This window comes from Sebastes umbrosus, chromosome 11, assembly GCF_015220745.1.
Source record: "Sebastes umbrosus isolate fSebUmb1 chromosome 11, fSebUmb1.pri, whole genome shotgun sequence".
Taxonomy (NCBI): domain Eukaryota; kingdom Metazoa; phylum Chordata; class Actinopteri; order Perciformes; family Sebastidae; genus Sebastes; species Sebastes umbrosus.
In genome coordinates this window covers 33533969-33552564 of record NC_051279.1, presented here as the reverse complement: position 1 = coordinate 33552564, position 18596 = coordinate 33533969, and the positions used below count along the sequence as shown (strand labels likewise).

General features: G+C 43.5%; 1 protein-coding gene across 4 annotated transcripts in view; it reads left to right on the top strand.

The window, feature by feature from the left end:
* ascc3 (activating signal cointegrator 1 complex subunit 3) overlaps positions 1-18596 on the top strand; it is a 206595-nt gene that overhangs the window by 150677 nt on the left and 37322 nt on the right. For all 4 annotated transcript variants that reach the window (XM_037784194.1, XM_037784195.1, XM_037784197.1 and 1 more), the window contains 10 exons: positions 492-717; positions 1790-1944; positions 5412-5510; positions 5626-5794; positions 11005-11225; positions 12124-12209; positions 12302-12468; positions 13708-13853; positions 15863-15983; positions 17093-17235. In XM_037784194.1, coding sequence (XP_037640122.1) covers positions 492-717; positions 1790-1944; positions 5412-5510; positions 5626-5794; positions 11005-11225; positions 12124-12209; positions 12302-12468; positions 13708-13853; positions 15863-15983; positions 17093-17235 — 1533 coding nt within the window. The remainder of the gene's footprint in view (positions 1-491; positions 718-1789; positions 1945-5411; positions 5511-5625; positions 5795-11004; positions 11226-12123; positions 12210-12301; positions 12469-13707; positions 13854-15862; positions 15984-17092; positions 17236-18596) is intronic.

The following is an 18596-nucleotide window of genomic DNA, read 5'->3' as shown; positions in this document are numbered from 1 at the left end:
TGGGTGCATCTGTTCTCCCCAGACTCCAGGCCTCCTTGTGTCCAGCCAGACCTCTCGGTCTCACCTATCAAACAGAGCTCAGACACATTTCAATAATCCCCCTCTGGAGCGTATTCAGACCTCACCAGACAATCAGATCACATTAACACCTGACCAAATCAATCACAACCTCGCCAGACTTGAGCAGTCTATCAGCAAGCAACAGTGCCACCTGACCTCTCCTCCACAACTGACATGAGCAATCCATCAGTGCACAGCTGTGACCAGGACCTGGACGTCTGAACCCAGCCAGACCTGCTCCTGCTCACACATGATTAATCACCAGTATACAGCATCATGTACCCTACAGCTGCTGCCACTGGCTGCTGCTCCAGTACAAACGTCTCTCACTTGTTTAAGTTTACTGTCCAAGCTATTGCTGTCTGTCATTACAGCACTAATACGTGATATGATTCATCTTTCTTCCCTTCTGCTGTCGTCCCTTCTCACAGAATGCTGCTCGGATCGTCAGGGCCTTGTTTGAGATTGCTCTGAGGAAGCGATGGCCGGCCATGACCTACCGACTGCTCACCCTCTGTAAGGTGATCGATAAGCGGCTGTGGGCCTTTGCCCACCCTCTCCGCCAGTTCCCCAACCTGAGCCATGTTGTACTGAACCGCTTGGAGGAGAAGAAGCTCACTGTGGACAAACTGAAGGAAATGAGGAAGGATGAGATCGGTAAAAACACCTGATATTCAGACTGTATAAATGATTCTAAACTACACTCAAATACAGAATTACAGCACCCGGATGTCAGGTGTAAGTAGGACATCTACAGCAAAGAGTAAAGAAGCAAAGACATGAAACTGGTGCTTTTTTTTTACAACAGCCGATAGATGGCGCTGCGTCAGCGCTGCCGCCATTTTGGCTTTTTGTAGGCGGAGGTTTTACTGGCGTCCGGTAGTCGCCTTCAGTCCAAAATGGCGGAAGCGTAGCTCTGCTGCTGGGCGCTGATGTTGCAATGGAACAAACAATTGGCCTTCACTTCTTATCAATATACGTTCTTTGCCAGGATGCAGAATACCAATACCAGGGCCCTGGCCCACCTCCGTGGATCAGGGCCCTGGCCCACCTCCGTGGATCAGGGCCATACTTAATGTCATTAATTACACCTGTGTTTACCCTGCGATGACAGATCAGAATGGCTGCTGGGAAAAAGGCCTATTTAGTGTCGGGGGCCGTTATGTACCTCAACTGCAGGAGAAAAAAGGCCTCTATTTGGAAAAGGCTTATATTAGTAATAATGCTGTTTTCTGATAAGCTCCTGTTTTATTTTAAACTCAACACTTTCTCCATGTTTACCTGTTGGCTCGATACATTCAGGATAATGTACATTTTCACAGTCATTTCATACACCAGGCTGGCTTCATGTGAGGCAGTCAGTCATGAACTCCAGTCAGTTCTACTCTGTCGTTTTTAGTTCTGTGTTAAGGTTCCGTCAATCGACCCAACATGTCTCAGACAGATGTTTCAAATGCAAAGCCTTTCAGTGGCTCACAGCGTCTAATCTCTAATGTGAAACAGCTGCAGGAAGTCTTGATTTTCATTGACAGTAGCTTAATAGTGATTGGAATGTACTCATGAATGACAACAGTATATTTGTTAAAAAGAGAAGCCAGAACAGCAGACGATGGCATTAGTGCTGTAGAAATGTATGAATTTAGTTATTTGAATATTGGCTTTTATTTGTGAATTTGCTGTAATCTGTATGAACTACAACACATGTTAACGCCAGGTGTATTGTTCCCAGGTCACATGCTGCACCATGTCAACATCGGCCTGACAGTCAAACAGTGTGTCCACCAGATCCCCTCCATCACAATGGAGGCCAACATTCAGCCAATCACACGCACCGTCCTACGGGTTCGTCTCGTCGTCACGCCTGACTTCCGCTGGAGTGATCAGGTAAACATGGACGACGTGTTCTGTAACCTGAGACCACACTGCTGTTGTCTGCTCCTCTTTAGGTTTTATTATATTTCAAAGTACTTTTCACCCCAAACTGATGTTTTGAAGCTCAACACAGCTCATAGTTTAGACAAAAAGTGCTTAGAAATGTGGAGATTTGGGAGCTTTTGTTTGGCTACAACAGCAAAGCTTCAGTTCTTAAAAAAACTATGTTAACATTGTATTGTGTTCAAATGAATCAATAAAATGAAATAATAACACGGTAAAGTATTTTTATAATTGCAAGATGTGTACACACCTCCAATGAATCACATGTTGTAACTAGGGCCGTCAATCGATTGAAATATTCAATCGCAAATTAATCACACATTTTTTATCTGTTCTAAATGAACCTTAAAGGGAGATTTATCAAGTATTTAATACTCTCATCAACATGGGAGTGGACAAATATGCTGCTTTATGCAAATGTATGTATATATTTATTATTGTAAATCAATGAACAACATAAAACAATGACAGATATTGTCCAGAAACCCTCACAGGTACTGCATTTAGCATAAAACAATATGCTCCAATCATAACATGGCAAACTGCAGCCCAACAGGCAACAACAGCTGTCAGTGTGTCAGTGTGCTGACTTGACTATGACTTGCCCCAAACTGCATGTGATTATCATAAAGTGGGCATGTCTGTAAAGAGGAGACTCGTGGGTACCCATAGAACCCATTTACATTCACTGATCTGGAGGTCAGAGGTCAAGAGACCCCTTTGAAAATGGACATGACAGCTTTTCCTCGCCAAAATTTATTGTAAGTTTGGAGCGTTATATAACCTCCTTCATGACAAGTTAGTCTGACATGGTTGGTACCGATGGATTCATCAGGTTTTATAGTTAACTATGATACCAGTATCTTCACTCTAGCTTTAACAACTGAGCCGCTACAACATGAAAAATCACAAGTTGCGTTAATGCGTTAAAGAAATTAGTGGCATCAAAAAATAATTTGCGTTAATGCGTTATTATCAGATTAACTTTGACAGCCCTAGTTGTAATATATAATAATGAATGTTTGAATGAATGAATAATATATATTGATTGAATATTGATGTCACAGTTGGTCTACTAGGATGACTTGGGGTGGAGTAGTGAAATCCCCTTCAAATACAGAGATTGATGAATAAGCTGCACATGGACCTGTTCCAGTTTAGAGCGCCACTTAAACACAGGCATGTACCAGCCAGCAGGGTGTTTAAGGACACCTGTGTGTTGCCCTGGAGGTTCATGTGTTAGTATGCTGCAGAGCGTCAGCAGGGTGAGCTGTGCTGTGCTGTGCTGTGCGGTGCGGTGCGGTGCGGTGCGGTGCGGTGCGGTGCGGTGCTGTGCTGTGCTGTGCTGTGCTGTGCGGTGCGGTGCGGTGCGGTGCTGTGCGGTGCTGTGCTGTGCTGTGCAGACCCAATTCTTTGATGTATCTGTAAGTGGAACAAAATAGAGCAGTAGTATAGTTTAAAGTAGGGATGCACCGATGCCACTTTTTTCAGACCGAGTACAAGTACTTACATTTGGGTACTGTCCGATACCAAGTACCGATACCAAGTACCGATACCAAGTACCGATACCAAGTACCGATACGAGTACTTCTCTGTACCAAAAGACCCTCATTAACAGCCAGCTGGAGGGTTTGAGCGACACACGGCAGGCTGGGGAGTCCCGCATACGAGGCGGTGCGCCGCCACCGGCTCTAGGTCGGCTTGGAAAGGCTCGGGGCGAAGGTGCTTCCCGGGGCCGTGGCCCGAATGTCACCGGGGCAGACTGTTCTTAGTGCACCCCAGCCGCGTCATGCCCCCAGGGCGGGGCTCGGCCCACGTAAAAGACACCAGGGGTCTGCAGCGATGTCTGCAACCCACCCAACCAAGGAGTCTAACGCACGCGCGAGTCAGAGGATGCAACAAAACCCTGTGGCGCAATGAAAGTGAGGGTCGGCGCCCACCACCGGCCCGCCTCGCCCGCACCGTCAGGGAGGTGGAGGTGGAGCGTGAGCGCGTGCAATAGGACCCGAAAGATGGTGACGAGAGGTTAACGTCACGCTGCCGTAAAGTGGTATCGGTGCCGTTGTATCGGAACTGTTTTGCGAGTACGAGTACATGAGCACAGTATCGGACCCGATACCCGATAGTACCGGGTATCGGTTCATCCCTGGTAGAATAGTTTAAAGGGATTATATCCTCAGCAGAAAGTAGCTCTAACGTTGTTGACTGTGTAACTGGGACCTTGCTTCTGTAAAGACACGTTGATGTTGAATTTATTCTGAATATATGTAATGAAAGGCCTTCCTCGTCCTTTGTATCGGCTGGTAGGCAGAAATCTCAGAGACCGTTCAAAGCCTGAACAGATCAAACCAAAACCATGTGGAGAACTAATCCGGTAGATATCACTAGTGTTTGTGGGATGTGTGAGAAGCCACCGTTACAGTAGTAGTATTCATACCTTTAGTGCAACATAGAAAAAAGGTTTAGAATTGAGGCATCCCATCACACAGAGCGAGATGAGGTCAAGAGGTCGTGTCTCCTCCTCTTTTCTCTGTTGAGCACCCCCCCGCCCCCCATATGCACCAGAACTACTTAGTGACACAGCCAATGTAGTCATGGTCACATGTTCACAGTGGAGGAATGAGGGGTTGCTCCCTCTACCTCCTTATTCTTCCAGCCATGGAATCTCCATCTGTCCTTGAGAGCCTCCAGGCCTCGCCAGCATGTCCCACCTCAGTGGGCAGATGGGCCAGAGGGGATCATGGGAAGCTTAGTTCGGAGTTTGTGATGGAATCTGAGCAGAATAGGAAGCTCATTGTAGCGGGGCTGAATATGAAGATGAATGTTTATGTCCGATTAGCGATGCATGCTCCAATCATGGGAGAGTGGTAATGGTAGACCGGCCGGCTTAGCCCTGATCCGGCTGCAGAGCCACGACACATGTACCGACACATGAGCCGCCTCCCTGATGGCACCCAGGAAAACATACCACGCTGACACATTATGATAAATACTGCCATACCCCTGCCAGCAGTGTTTTTTGTTCTTCATTAAGATTAATACAAGATAGTTATGATGTATTAAGATCAAACTGCCAGTGGTTTATTTAGAAGGAAATGCTCAGTGCTACATTAAGTTTTTACATTAAAATGTGATCTTTTTCATGACCCCAAATTCTAAATGTTCACTGTTAATTCCTCCAAATGTAAATGTTAACCAGATGAAACAACGTACCGCAGAGTTGAATCAACATCTAATTGATATAATGAGATTATTATAGTAGTATGATAGCAGGACTCTTCTGGTCCACTTTGTTTTGTTGAAAATGGTTGAGTTGTGTATTTTTGTGTTTTTAATTGAGTTGGTTTTATTTGAACCCCACTTAGGGGTGTGACTGTGACTGTCTGATTGAAGTGTTCTTTCCCTCAATGACTCAGGTCCATGGCTCGGTGGGGGAGCCGTGGTGGTTGTGGGTGGAGGATCCCATCAATGATCACATCTACCACTCTGAGTACTTCCTCCTGCAGAAGAAACAGGTTCCTTTTTCTTTTTCTTTGTGATCTTGGACCTCGGTTGACATGAGGACAGTGTTCCTGAGAGGATCCATCATGACTGATGTGTGTTCTTGTGTGTGTGTGTGTGTCCCTCCAGGTGGTAACAGAGGAGCCCCAGCACATAGTGTTCACCATCCCCATCTTTGAGCCGCTGCCCTCCCAGTACTACATCAAGGCAGTGTCTGACCGCTGGCTCGGGGCCGAGGCCGTCTGCATCATTAACTTCCAGAACCTCATCTTACCCGAGAGACACCCCCCACACACTGGTACGCACATTTATGATGTGACAACAGGGATCTGACTTAACTTGAATTGAGTTTAAAATGCAGTGCTGATCCTTAGTCTGTTAGTCTGTTACCGTTGGTGGACTGGTCGACACTGTTGATTGTTTCCAGCTGTCAGATTCCAGTAGCTGCAGTCCCTCATTAAGAGCCAGACTGAGTACTGCCTACTCACAACTCAGACCCTTTACTTCACAATTAGTGTTGCACGGGATACCGATACTAGAAAGGTAGCGTAATACGCTGCCGTTAAAAACGGTACGATACCCCATTTTATTAGTACTGGTGCATGAAGAATGAGGTGTGAGTATGTGACAGCAGGATGTATAGAGAGAGCTGGATCCAGCGTTGGAGGCGGGGCCCGGTCATTCCTCTGAGAGTGTCTCAGTGGAGAATGAAGCTTAAATCGCTCGACTTACGAGTGGAAAAGTACCCGGATCTTCTGCTGATCTTCTGCCGATCTTCCGCATCCATTGGGCCCATGAAGCAGGCACAGTAGCTCGGTCACATGATTCAGTCACGGGGTCATAGCCGTCACGCTGTCGTTACGGCTTGCTAACTCCGCCTCCCAGCCTTCGCTGCAGCCTCGGTCTTGGTCTCATTCACATGAACGGAGGAAGGGAAATAACTCTGGATTCAGCTGGTAGTGCATTTTACAACTTTTAGGACCTAATGATTTAAATAAGGACTATTAGAGTGTTCATACTGGGGAGTTGATTGACCTCAAAGTAAATGATCCTCTGAGTTACAGATTTCTCTTTACCAATGTAAGTCTATGGGTAAAGTCTTTTTGGGCCCGATGGCATCACGTGACGGACAGGGAAGTTGTAGTACCGCCGTTTGGCCTCTACGAAAGTTGGGATCAACGACCGGCGCTCTTCCTGGGGGCTTGATTTGCAGCGCTCTGCTTTAGAGGACCCCATCAGGATTGGGATCCACGGGAGCAGGCAGATAACTTGACTGCTGGTGGAGCAGGCGGTCAAAAAGTAAACTGTAGTGATAACCAGAAGGATGGAGTCAACAAGCAGGTCATGAATCTCTCACTCTGAGCTGGTGTCTCTATCAGCAGAACTCCCTTCAAAAAAATCAAACAAATAACAGCTTCGTCTGATTACCGATCAAATGTACCGATAACATTAGATTCACCTTCTTCTCTGGATTTGTCCATCTCCTGTAATTCAGCAAACACTTGTTAAAGTATTATTTTACCGTGTGTTATGCAGTCCAGTGAGAATGAACACAACACAGCTCTGCCTACAGTGACTGTGGTGTCTTCCTCATTTTAACAGATTTTCTCTCATCAACTTCTCACAGAACTTCATCTGAATTTATTATCATTTTGTGGGTTTCTGCCCCTCGCCGTCTCCCGTACTGCAGTACTACTCTCTACCTGAAGTGTCACTGATGCGTCGACGGGGGCGCTGTTGTACAAAAAATGATTATTAAACATTAAACACTATTTAAAGGGACTGTTTGTAACTTTTTAAGCGTATAAATGTAGTGGGTCGCAACACATGCGCGTTCGCATATGCGCGCTCGCGTGTGGCCGGAGCCTCGTCTCCGCTGCCTGCTTACCTTCAGAGCGCGCGTTCTCGCGTACTCGCTCCACCTCTACTAGACGTGAACGCGCGCTCACTCCACACTGCAGAATAGTTAGTTTAGCTCTGAGAATATCTAGTGAATGTACAGGGGACGTTTGTGCAGAAATAACTGCTGCAGCTCCTCCAGACCAACAGAGGTTTTCTGTGTCTTGTGAAGTGACGGGGCTCCTCCACGTGTTACTTTGTAGTCTCGTTACCGACCGGGTGCCGGTGTCTCCCTGCGGCTGCCGGCTGCGGTCGGGAGGCGATAACGATAACGTAACTCGTTGAGTAGCCCCTCTGCCTGAGCCTGCACTGAGGCAGGAAAAGCCAACACTAGGATCAGCATTGTTTCATGGAGAGACCTTCGTCTGGTCAGCTAACATTACTGCCAAGCAGCTGAAATATAGAGTGATATTGTGGTTTTAGCTGACGTGTGTCGCCTCACTGTTTTGAGCGATGCTCGTCCATGTCTATTTAGAGCGAGCAAGCGCGAGCCCGACGCTGACTTTCGTTGACTTAACGGCCACAGGTGTCGTTGTTAACAAGCGTTTCTGAAAGTTACAAATAGTCCCTTTAATAAGTGATATCTGGCTAATGTAAAGTTAACAATCAAAAGAACAACAAACTCGAGTATAGGGGACATCAGATTACTGCATACAATGTAATTTTTTTAATTAATACATTTTAACATATTTCATTAAAAAATAATTCCATTCCGTAGATCTATTATTCCGTTAATTTTCCTGATGTTTTAAGTTTTTGCTGTGGAATCATTTCAGTATCGATATTGAGATATTTAGGCAGGGTATCGTATCAAAGTCATAATTTTGGTATTGTGACGACACTAATCACAATGTAAAAATGATCCATTACAAGTAAAAGCCCTGCATTTAAAATCCTATGGATTAAATTATTATCAAAAGTAAAAGAAAGTAGTGAAATGTGAAAAACCTCATGTACATCTGAAAGGGTCTTTATGTAAACTATTCATCTGAAAAGTAACAACCAGCTGTTTTCTTGACACTATGGTCTTAATAATGTAAACTACACATTATAAAGTTTATAAGATAACGGTGGTATTTTGACCAGTTTGGTTGAATGTTGTGAGTTCTTGTCCTGCTGTTAGTTAGTAGTTGGCTTTTCTTTATAACTGCTGACTGTACATTTAGATGGTATGGACCTAGTATAGAGGATATATTTGTTTGGAACAGGTGACCTACCTACCTACATACCCTACACATTGCACCTTTAAAAGGAGACCTAATATTCCCTTTCTTTTAGTGTGTTGTATAGTTTTTTGTACATGTTAAAGGTCTGCAAAGTTACAAAGTCCAGGCCAAAGGGAGTTCCTCTCCCCCACAGAAACACTACTCCTGAAACACCTTGATTGACGTCCTGCCTTTTCTTCCATAACGTGGTGATGTCACCAAGTAACACTTTGCTCAAACAAAGCTAGTTCGAGTGGAGCTGGAGCGTAGTCCAAAGAATTTAGTTCGGTTAACCAATTACAACAGTGGGCCAGCTGACCAATCAGAGCAGACTGGGCTTTTTAGAGGAGTGGGGCAGTAGTTTCCTTGTTTCCTGGTGATGATTCTACAGGATATGCACTAGAGTTTGACGTGCCCAAGCATCCAAAGAGTCACAACTTTTACTTCTTTCCATCTGTTTATTTTTTATCATAGATAATTACATTATCCAGCTTAGTCTGCCTATGGTGGAAAACATCTGGTTGCTATAGTAACGCGTGCTCTCGCTGAGCTGCCAATACAAACGGATGTGTAACAGATTTCTTTGTCACATGAGACGTTTGTTACTATCGCATAACTCAGACATAAATTGTTGGACTAAACTAGAACAGACATCAATGATGGATATGTAGTGAAAGAAACCGAAGCTCACACTAAGATCTGATACTGGTATAAGCCAAAAGTGACTTGGCCAAAAAACACTAACTATAACTTACAGTCTGCTTAAAACACCACAAGATGGCTTAGCTCTGTGGAAGCTGCACGGAGACATCAAAAGCCCATGTAGACTGGAGAACAAAAGCATGTAATCCTCCAATCCTCCACTCATTCACTCCTCCAGCCACCTCATTATTTCTGACCACATTTCCTCAGTCAGCACAGACACTATTACAGCAGCTATCAAGGAGGAAGGCCACAGCACAGAGCAGATCAGATCACAGGCTGAATGAAGGGAAGGGCTCTCCAGTCTTTCATTAAGAAAACGCTCTCTTACATAAAGCTCTCAGTTTGTCATCTTCTGTTATACATCAAGAACATGAGATCACATCAGGACATATAATGCCTTCAAAGAACTCGGGCATCAGATATAATATATATATATATATATATATATATATACATATATATATATATATATGGTTGATTATTGTTAACATTTAGAAGACTGTACAGTAAACAGAACAGTACTGTTTTTCTATTCCATTTCTGTGGATGTTGATAGAGAAAACACTAATCAGTGTTTTCATCTGAGCGATGGTTCAAATGTAATATGGAAGTCTACTGTAGGTCCTCGTGATGAACCCATAGAGAACTAGACGGGCACTGGGCCACGCAATGTTAACAAAAGTGAAAAATAAAGGATGTATTTGCTCCAAAATGTAATGGCTTCTTCCTTGGCCAATGCTACATCCTTCTACGAGCTTCATGGAAGTCGGACAAGTAGTTTCTCCATCATCCTGCTGACTACCAGCTGTTATTGTTGCTGCGTAGCGTACTCTCTGGTTGTTTCAGTTAGTTTAAGTCTAGTTCTCCGGCTTCTCTTCTGCTCTGTCATATGTTTTATATGATGAAGTTGATCACTTGTATTTCACTGTTCCTTGTTCACGGTTTGTTTTCAGGCTTCCACTGCACCATAAAAGAAACAAAAGGACTATGAAACAAACCGAAGTGAAAACATGACCTCCGTGGTGGAGGTCATTCATGTCATATTTGAGTTTCTGTAATTCCCAGTTTGTGCCTTTTAGATCCATGTCAACATTTACAACTGGGAAAACTCTCTGACGGTTCACATATACCTGACCTGCTGCTTTTTAATACTGAAGTGCCTGAAAACCAAACAAACATGGATACCTCATGTCAGTCTATTCTGTCTTTTTGTGATATGAGAGGCGTTTAAAGTCCATTGGAAAGCTCAGAATTTCTAGTTTCCAACGATACCAAGCATGCTGTTGTAGAATTCTTATATCTACGAAGTTTATTTCTGTACGACTTTATTGTTCAAATACTTCATAATAAGATATACTGTAGTTTGGACTACATACATGTGGTTTACAGATTCTGAAAGCTGGAGGCCTCAGCTTTTCAAAACAATAGGGCATGCATACAGTAATCATGGCTGCCCCGGGTCACATGTAGATGTGTCCTTGAGCAAGACACTTAACCCCAAATTGCTCCCGAAGGCATAGCCATCGGTGTGTGAATGAGTATTTAGATTAGTATTTAGATCAGCCTCTGCCATCAGTGTATGAATGCTGACATGTAGTGTAAAGCGCTTTGAGTGGTCGGAAGACTAGAAAAGCGTTATATAAATGGAACTCCATTTACCATCCAGACTGATTTTCTCCCGTTCCTCTCTCCATCTCAGAGCTGCTGGACCTGCAGCCGTTACCGGTGACAGCTCTGGGTAACCGGGAGTACGAGAGCCTGTACAAGTTCACCCACTTCAACCCCATCCAGACGCAGATCTTCCACACGCTGTATCACACCGACACTAACGTCCTGCTGGGGGCGCCAACGGGCTCTGGAAAAACCATCGCAGCAGAGATGGCCATGTTCAGGGTCTTCAACATGTACCCGACCTCTAAGGTTTGACCAGCTGGCTCCGTCTGGCTCACTGCTCATATCAAGGCTTGAGGTTCTGTGTCTGGAAGGCGCTGATTTGTTGCAACAGTAGGCTAGTTAGTTAGTTAGTTCGTTGGTTGGTTGGTTAGACAGACATTTAACAACAAAGTGCTCCACAGCAGTATTCCATTTGACGTTTCACAAAGTCACATAAAATCTACTGTGGAACTGCAGTTTGGAAAGATGAATAATTCATTTCATAGGGCTAGATCAGCACTGCTACTCATACCATTCCATGTTAACAAAATCTGAATAAATTGTGAATACAAAGAAGAATAAGGGGAAGATTGTTCTTAAATGGCCTCCTGCATGAGGCCCATTACCGTTATCTGTTTGTAAGCTTGGTTATTGTTCCCTGTTTTTTGCACTAGCTTTTTCTACATACACACGCTCATGGGTGTGCATTGCTCGTGAAGCTTAACAAGGACCTGCTCATCAAAGAAATGTCTCCATAGTCCTACGAGTGGTCAAACACAACGGTAGCTTTAACATGGACAATCGTGTCAGGGATCCATCGCTTGGTTTTTCAGTGTCCTCTGATAACTTACCTAGAGGTTGTGTCTGTCATGGGTTTCCAAAGGCCTGGTGCACCAGCTTCAGGGTAACTCAACCCATTTTATGATTTTTGAAGCCTCATTATAACCTTTTTAAAAACACAGGTTATATGTTAAATTGTATGTTTAGAAACACAGTCAGTTATTTCATTCACTGCTGCTGCAGAGCAGCCACCGTCTGAAGAGATGCTCAGAGGTGCTCCAACATGGGATGCTGGTAATATAGTTCCCATGTAGTTCCATCCGGGGGAACCTGGCAGTGTTTCTGTCCAGTGACTGACTGTTTGTATCTGTTGCTGTGTGTTCAGGTGGTGTATATCGCCCCCCTGAAAGCCCTGGTCAGAGAGAGGATTGAGGACTGGAAGGTCAGGATGGAGGAGCAACTGGGGAAGAAGTAAGTGAAAACAGAGACACTACACTAGAGGATTTAGTCCAATCTGGCCAACGATGATGAGCAGGTGTTTCCTCATTCCTATCTGTGTGCAGAGTGGTGGAGCTGACGGGGGACGTGACTCCAGACATGAGAGCTATAGCTCAGGCTGACCTCATCGTCACCACACCAGAGAAGTGGGATGGAGTCAGCAGGAGCTGGCAGAACAGGAGCTACGTTCAGAAAGTAGCCATTCTCATCATCGATGAGATCCACCTGCTGGGTAAGAGTCCACAACAGACCTACAGAGTCCACAACAGACCTGCAGAGTCCACAACAGACCTGCAGAGTCCACATCAGACCTGCAGGCCTCTCTATCAGCTGGTTACGTCTTCTAGATCTCTTCTTTTTCTTTTTACTTGAACTCTTTAATTTACAAAAGAGTTGAAGTAAGAAGAAAAAGAAGACATTTAGACGACGTAACCTGCTGGGTAAGAGACCACAACAGACCTGCAGGACTCTCTATGGACCGCTTACGTCTTCTAAATCTTTTCTTTTTCTTTTCACTTCAACTCTTCTGTAGATTAAAGCTGGTGGACAATTTGTGCCAATATTCTTCAATTTTGTTTCTGAAAAATTTGATTTGGACAATTTTGTTAACAAATATAACTTTTCAGTCTGACCAAGCCAGCAGAGGTGCAGCTCAATATACGTACAGTATTTACAAGATCCTGCAAGAGAAAGAGAGACTGACCTCAGTAGCTAATAAAAACTCATCTTTGTGCCTGTTTTGAAAGGTGCTATATACTGTAAATGAAGTCGTTATTATTATTAGTATTATTATTGTTGTTGTTGTTGTTGCTGTTGTTGCTGTTGTTGTTGCTGTTGTTGTTGTTGTTGTTGTTGCTGCTGTTGTTGTTGCTGTTGTTGCTGTTGTTGTTGTTGTTGCTGTTGCTGTTGTTGTTGTTGTTGTTGTTGTTGTTGTTGTTGTTGTTGTTGTTGTTGTTGTTGTTGTTGTTGTTGTAGAGCCTGCAGATAACAGTGCAGTGTCAGTTGGAATAAACTGATATATACTGTAATTTTAAATGGGACCTGTCAAAGTGTGAGTAACAGGGCTGTAACTAGCATACCGGGCATCCCTGGATAGGCTGACGTTTAATATTGTGTATTGTACATTGGCTGAGAGGCGGGTACTTCCTGGACGGGTCACCAGACCGACAACCATTCAACCATCATGCTCACATTCACACCTACGGGATATTTAGAGTCAACCATTAACCAGATGAACCTATCCTGCATGTCTTTGGACTGTGGGAGGGACCCGGAGGACACACGAGGGGAACCCAGAAGTGTCTCGCTGTGAAGCGACGGTGCTAACCACTGCACCACAAAACATACATGTTTATACAAAACATATACAAAATCTTCTGCATGTTACTGTCTATCAAAGGCTAATGTAACTAACCTAACTGAGTCTTCCATAAACACTGTGATAGGACTGTACCGTTGTGTCTGTTTCCAGGTGAGGATAGAGGTCCGGTGTTGGAGGTCATTGTGTCCAGGACCAACTTCATCTCCTCTCACACTTCTAAGAGTGTCCGAGTAGTGGGCCTGTCCACAGCTCTGGCCAATGCTCGAGACCTCGCTGACTGGCTGGGGATCGGACAGGTCAGATCTCCATCATCTAGTCTTATTCCAGTCCATAAATATCATCACAACATGCCAATACTCCGTCAGTGTATTGGTGTTCCCCTCTGACTCCTTGTCCTTTGGTTAGATGGAGGATCATGTTCATAGTGAGCTTGGCTTTGTGTACCAAGAACACTGCAGCAGTGAAGCCAGCCAGAAATCACATGCTTTGTCTCGCTCTGTATTTCTATGGTTCATTTGTCGCTGCCTCTTCTTATCTGATGAATGTACATAATAATAGCACTTAAGATAAACAGATACTTTTGGCCTGGAGTAAATGTTGTAGTTTATCTCTATAATGGTCTGTGTCTGGATGCCATGCTGAGGTTGTAATCATGAGGAAAGACTGCAGTGATGCGGATGGATGAGAGAGTAGCATCTAAATGATCCAAAGAAGACGTACTGATATGTTTTTATACTGGATATACTGACGTACTGATATGTTTTTATACTGGATATACTGACGTACTGATATGTTTTTATACTGGATATACTGTACTGATAGTTTACACACCTCCATGGAGTCTCATGTCAGCTGCAGTCTGAGTTTTCCAACATGAAAAAATGCATCACAGCAGATTATTGATCCCTTCTTGTTACTGCCCATTCAGCATATGCTAGTAATTTCTCTCTGGTTTTGAGGGAACTTTGCTTCGGCCAGTCTTTAACATTTGACAGATGAGGATGAGGTTGAGCGAACAAAATGCATTTTATATTTTACTGTCCTTTTTATCATCATGATGTTTGAGGGGAACTTTTTCCTAAAAGTCTGTCTGACATGACGGATGAATGTTGACAACAGGACATGTTTACATACCAGGTGTCAGTTTTTGTTAAATGATCACCGTCAATGTATAATACGAGAGCATTGTATCTGTATTAGGGCTGTCAATCAAAAAAACATATTTAATCACGATTAATCGTAAATTAATCACATATTTTTTGTCTGTTCAAAATTAACCTTAAAGGGAGATTTGTCAAGTATTTAATCCTCTTATCAACATGGGAGTGGACAAATATGCTGCTTTATGCAAATGTATGTATATATTTATTATTGTAAATCAATTAACAACACAAAACAATGACAGATATTGTCCAGAAACCCTCACAGGTACTACATTTAGCATAAAACAATATGCTCCAATCATAACATGGCAAACTGCAGCCCAACAGGCAACAACAGCTGTCAGTGTGTCAGTGTGCTGACTTGACTATGACTTGCCCCAAACTGCATGTGATTATCATGAAGTGGGCATGTCTGTAAAGGGGAGACTCGTGGGTACCCATAGAACCCATTTACATTCACTGATCTGGAGGTCAGAGGTCAAGGGACCCCTTTGGAAATGGACATGACAGTTTTTCCTCGACTAAATTTAGTGTAAGTATGGAGCGTTATTTATCCGACAAGCTAGTATGACCTCCAGTATCTTCACTCTAGCTTTAAGACTGAGTCCGCTACAACCTCCGAAAGATTGATTGCGTTAATGCGGTAAAGATATTAGCTGCGTTAAAACAAATTTGCGTTAACGTTATTATCACATTAACTTTGACAGCCCTAATGTTTAGTTTGTTAAGTTTATATCTGATACTGTATAATGTGTTTAGTAATTACTCCTAAGATTATGATGAAGATTATGAAGTTTCTTTTCTGCCGCTGGTCAATATGTCATCTGGTAATGTGATGATGTCACAGACACATTCAGAGAGAAAGGTTTAGCCAGGCATTAAAGATGTCTGTAGACATGCAGCCATCCTCAATACAATACAAACCAAATAATGCACCAAAGTTCAGTATTCACACAGTGCTCCATATCGCCTTATCACAAAATAACACAGCCGGCACATCACAGGTGGACCAGCAGAGTCCAGCAGTGGCCTCCTCAGTGACTCTGACACACAGTTTACATCACAGCCAGATGGGGCTTCATGTTACCAGCTGCTCACATTAAATCTGCCGCCCCCCCCACCCCCTCTTCTCTGTGTAACAGGTGGGTTTGTTTAACTTCCGTCCGTCTGTCCGCCCTGTGCCACTGGAAGTTCACATCCATGGTTTCCCAGGACAACATTACTGCCCCCGCATGGCCACCATGAACAAGCCTACCTTCCAAGGTACAGCTCCACCTTCACATGTTCACATGTTCACATGTACACATGTTCACATGTACACATGTACACATGTTCACATATTCACGTTCACATCTTCACATGTCCACATCTTCACATGTTGACATCTTCAAATATTCACATGTCCACATCTTCACATGTTCACATCTTCACATGTCCACATCTTCACATGTTCACATCTTCACATGTCCACATCTTCACATCTTCACATGTCCACATGTTCACATGTTGACATCTTCAAATATTCACATCTTCACATGTCCACATCTTCACATGTCCACATGTTCACATGTCCACATCCTCCCATGTCCACATCTTCACATCTTCACATGTCCACAGCCTCACATCTTCACATCTTCACATGTCCACAGCCTCACATCTTCACATGTACACATCTTCACATCTTCCCATGTCCACATGTTCACATGTCCACTTGTTCACATGCTGCATGCACATTCATACATGAGTTAATTTGATCTGTTGTAGGTAAAGTTACTGCTGCAACTTTACAGCACTGTTCAAAGTGATCTGAACTTTCTTAGAGCTATTTAAACTTTTAGGTTATGCAACATTATCATAATAATAATAATAATAATACAAAATGCCATTCCTGTGTGTATTTCAGATAAATTCAGTGGAGCAAAGTTATCCATTGTTAAACTTCATATTCCACATGTTGAGGTTTTCTGAGTTTGAATCTGTACTACATGGTGATCCTTCTTCAGCTTCTGTTGACTAAACCAAGGAACTACTGGGCTCGGGGCTGAGGACCACAGACAGGGCAACATTATGTTAGAGACAGGCTAACACATTGTTGGTTTAAAATAACACCAGCCTTATCCTCTAAATATCTGTGTGTGTGTGTGTGTGTGTGTGTGTGTGTGTGTGTGTGTGTGTGTGTGTGTGTGTGTGTGTGTGTGTGCACGTGTGCACGTGTGTGCGTGCGCGCGCAGCATCCACCAGAGATGGTAGTTTGAAACACGTGCATCATAGCACCCAAAATAATCCTAAAAGGGTTACTGGAGCACTGCCAAACATACAGTGCACATATGTAGAAATGTACATGCGTGACCGTTGCATATACATCTTTACAGCGATACGCAGCCACTCCCCAGCCAAGCCGGTGCTGATTTTTGTCTCATCACGTCGGCAAACTCGACTGACTGCCCTGGACCTCATTGCCTTCCTGGCCACAGAGGACAACCCCAAACAGTGGCTGCACCAGGACGAGAGAGAGGTAAGCTAATAGCCTGAGCAGCAGCAGCAGACTCATTCTTCTGTCAGTGTCTACTCACTATGCCTTCAGGCACAGTGTTGAGAGCGGGTGTAGTTTGGTAGAAAGAAAATAGTCCCATCTCTACGGCCGATACCTCCAACACTCGGCAACTCACACCAGAACAATCCAGATTGATAAATAGTACTACAAGTGAGAGGAAAAATGTGTATTTTTGATTTTGGAATGAACTGTCCCTTTAACACCTCTGAGTTTAATATGTAAGGAGAAAGCTCTGTGATAAACAACATGAGGTTCAGGGAGTTTGATGATGAGTGCAGAGAGCCGACACACTTATAATGTGTATTTCCATGGATGCCCCCCCCCCCCCCTCCTCTTCCCCCCACCCTCCGATCTTGCTGAATTGTGCTGATGCTCCATTCCTCTGAGTAAGTGCTGGTTTAAGTGTAATTACAGATGGAATTCAACCCAACTTGTGCCAGAAAAGCCTGTGTCATCCTCCATTATATTGTCTGTGCATACCTTAGGATCAGTTTAAGATAGGAGCAGTGACTCCTGTGGGTTTACATTTGAAAAGTATGCTAATATTATTACAACACTCTGATATGCAGTCCTCATAGAGGTAAGGTAAGATAACTGTAATCATCTCAACATGCACGTCTAACAGTGCTGCAGAGAGAGGGAGGTAACTATCTACTGGTTTTACTATCACGTGTTGTGTAATCATTAAAACTCATCTCTGTCAGACACATAGGCCCAATTCCAAACCACCCCCTACACCCTCTCTCTACCCATTTCCACTCCGTCTGCGCGTTCGCGTGGAAGGTCCGCCATATTTAGTGCCTTTCCAAACCAATTAGCGGGGAGTGGAAGTAGGTTATAAAACCCTCTAACAGCGAGCCTGCACCGATGCCGACTTAACCAGCTGCCCTTACTGACAACGTGCAACGCCGTTTAGTGTTCGTCATGGAACACGTTCCAATGTAAGTTCCGTGCCACCACCGTACAAACATTTACTGTAAACTGTTTAAATTTAGGGTCAAATAAACCCTTGTCTAGACTAGAAAACGGTAGACATGTTCATTAGATTGTAAATTGTTGTATATTGTATGTATGTATGTATACAGTATATATATATATATATATGCAATTATTTAAATGCAATAATTTGGTGCAATAATTCAGCTATGCATTAATCTGGTTTACTCCGGCATTAACACTGCATTTATTTATACAGTACATTTAAACTAATATTCTTATTTTACACTATTCTTGAATTTTTATAAATGCATGCATTTATATTATTTGCATAGACCCTTTTTTCAGCAGTATTATCATTTCTATATTTTTATATATTTATATTT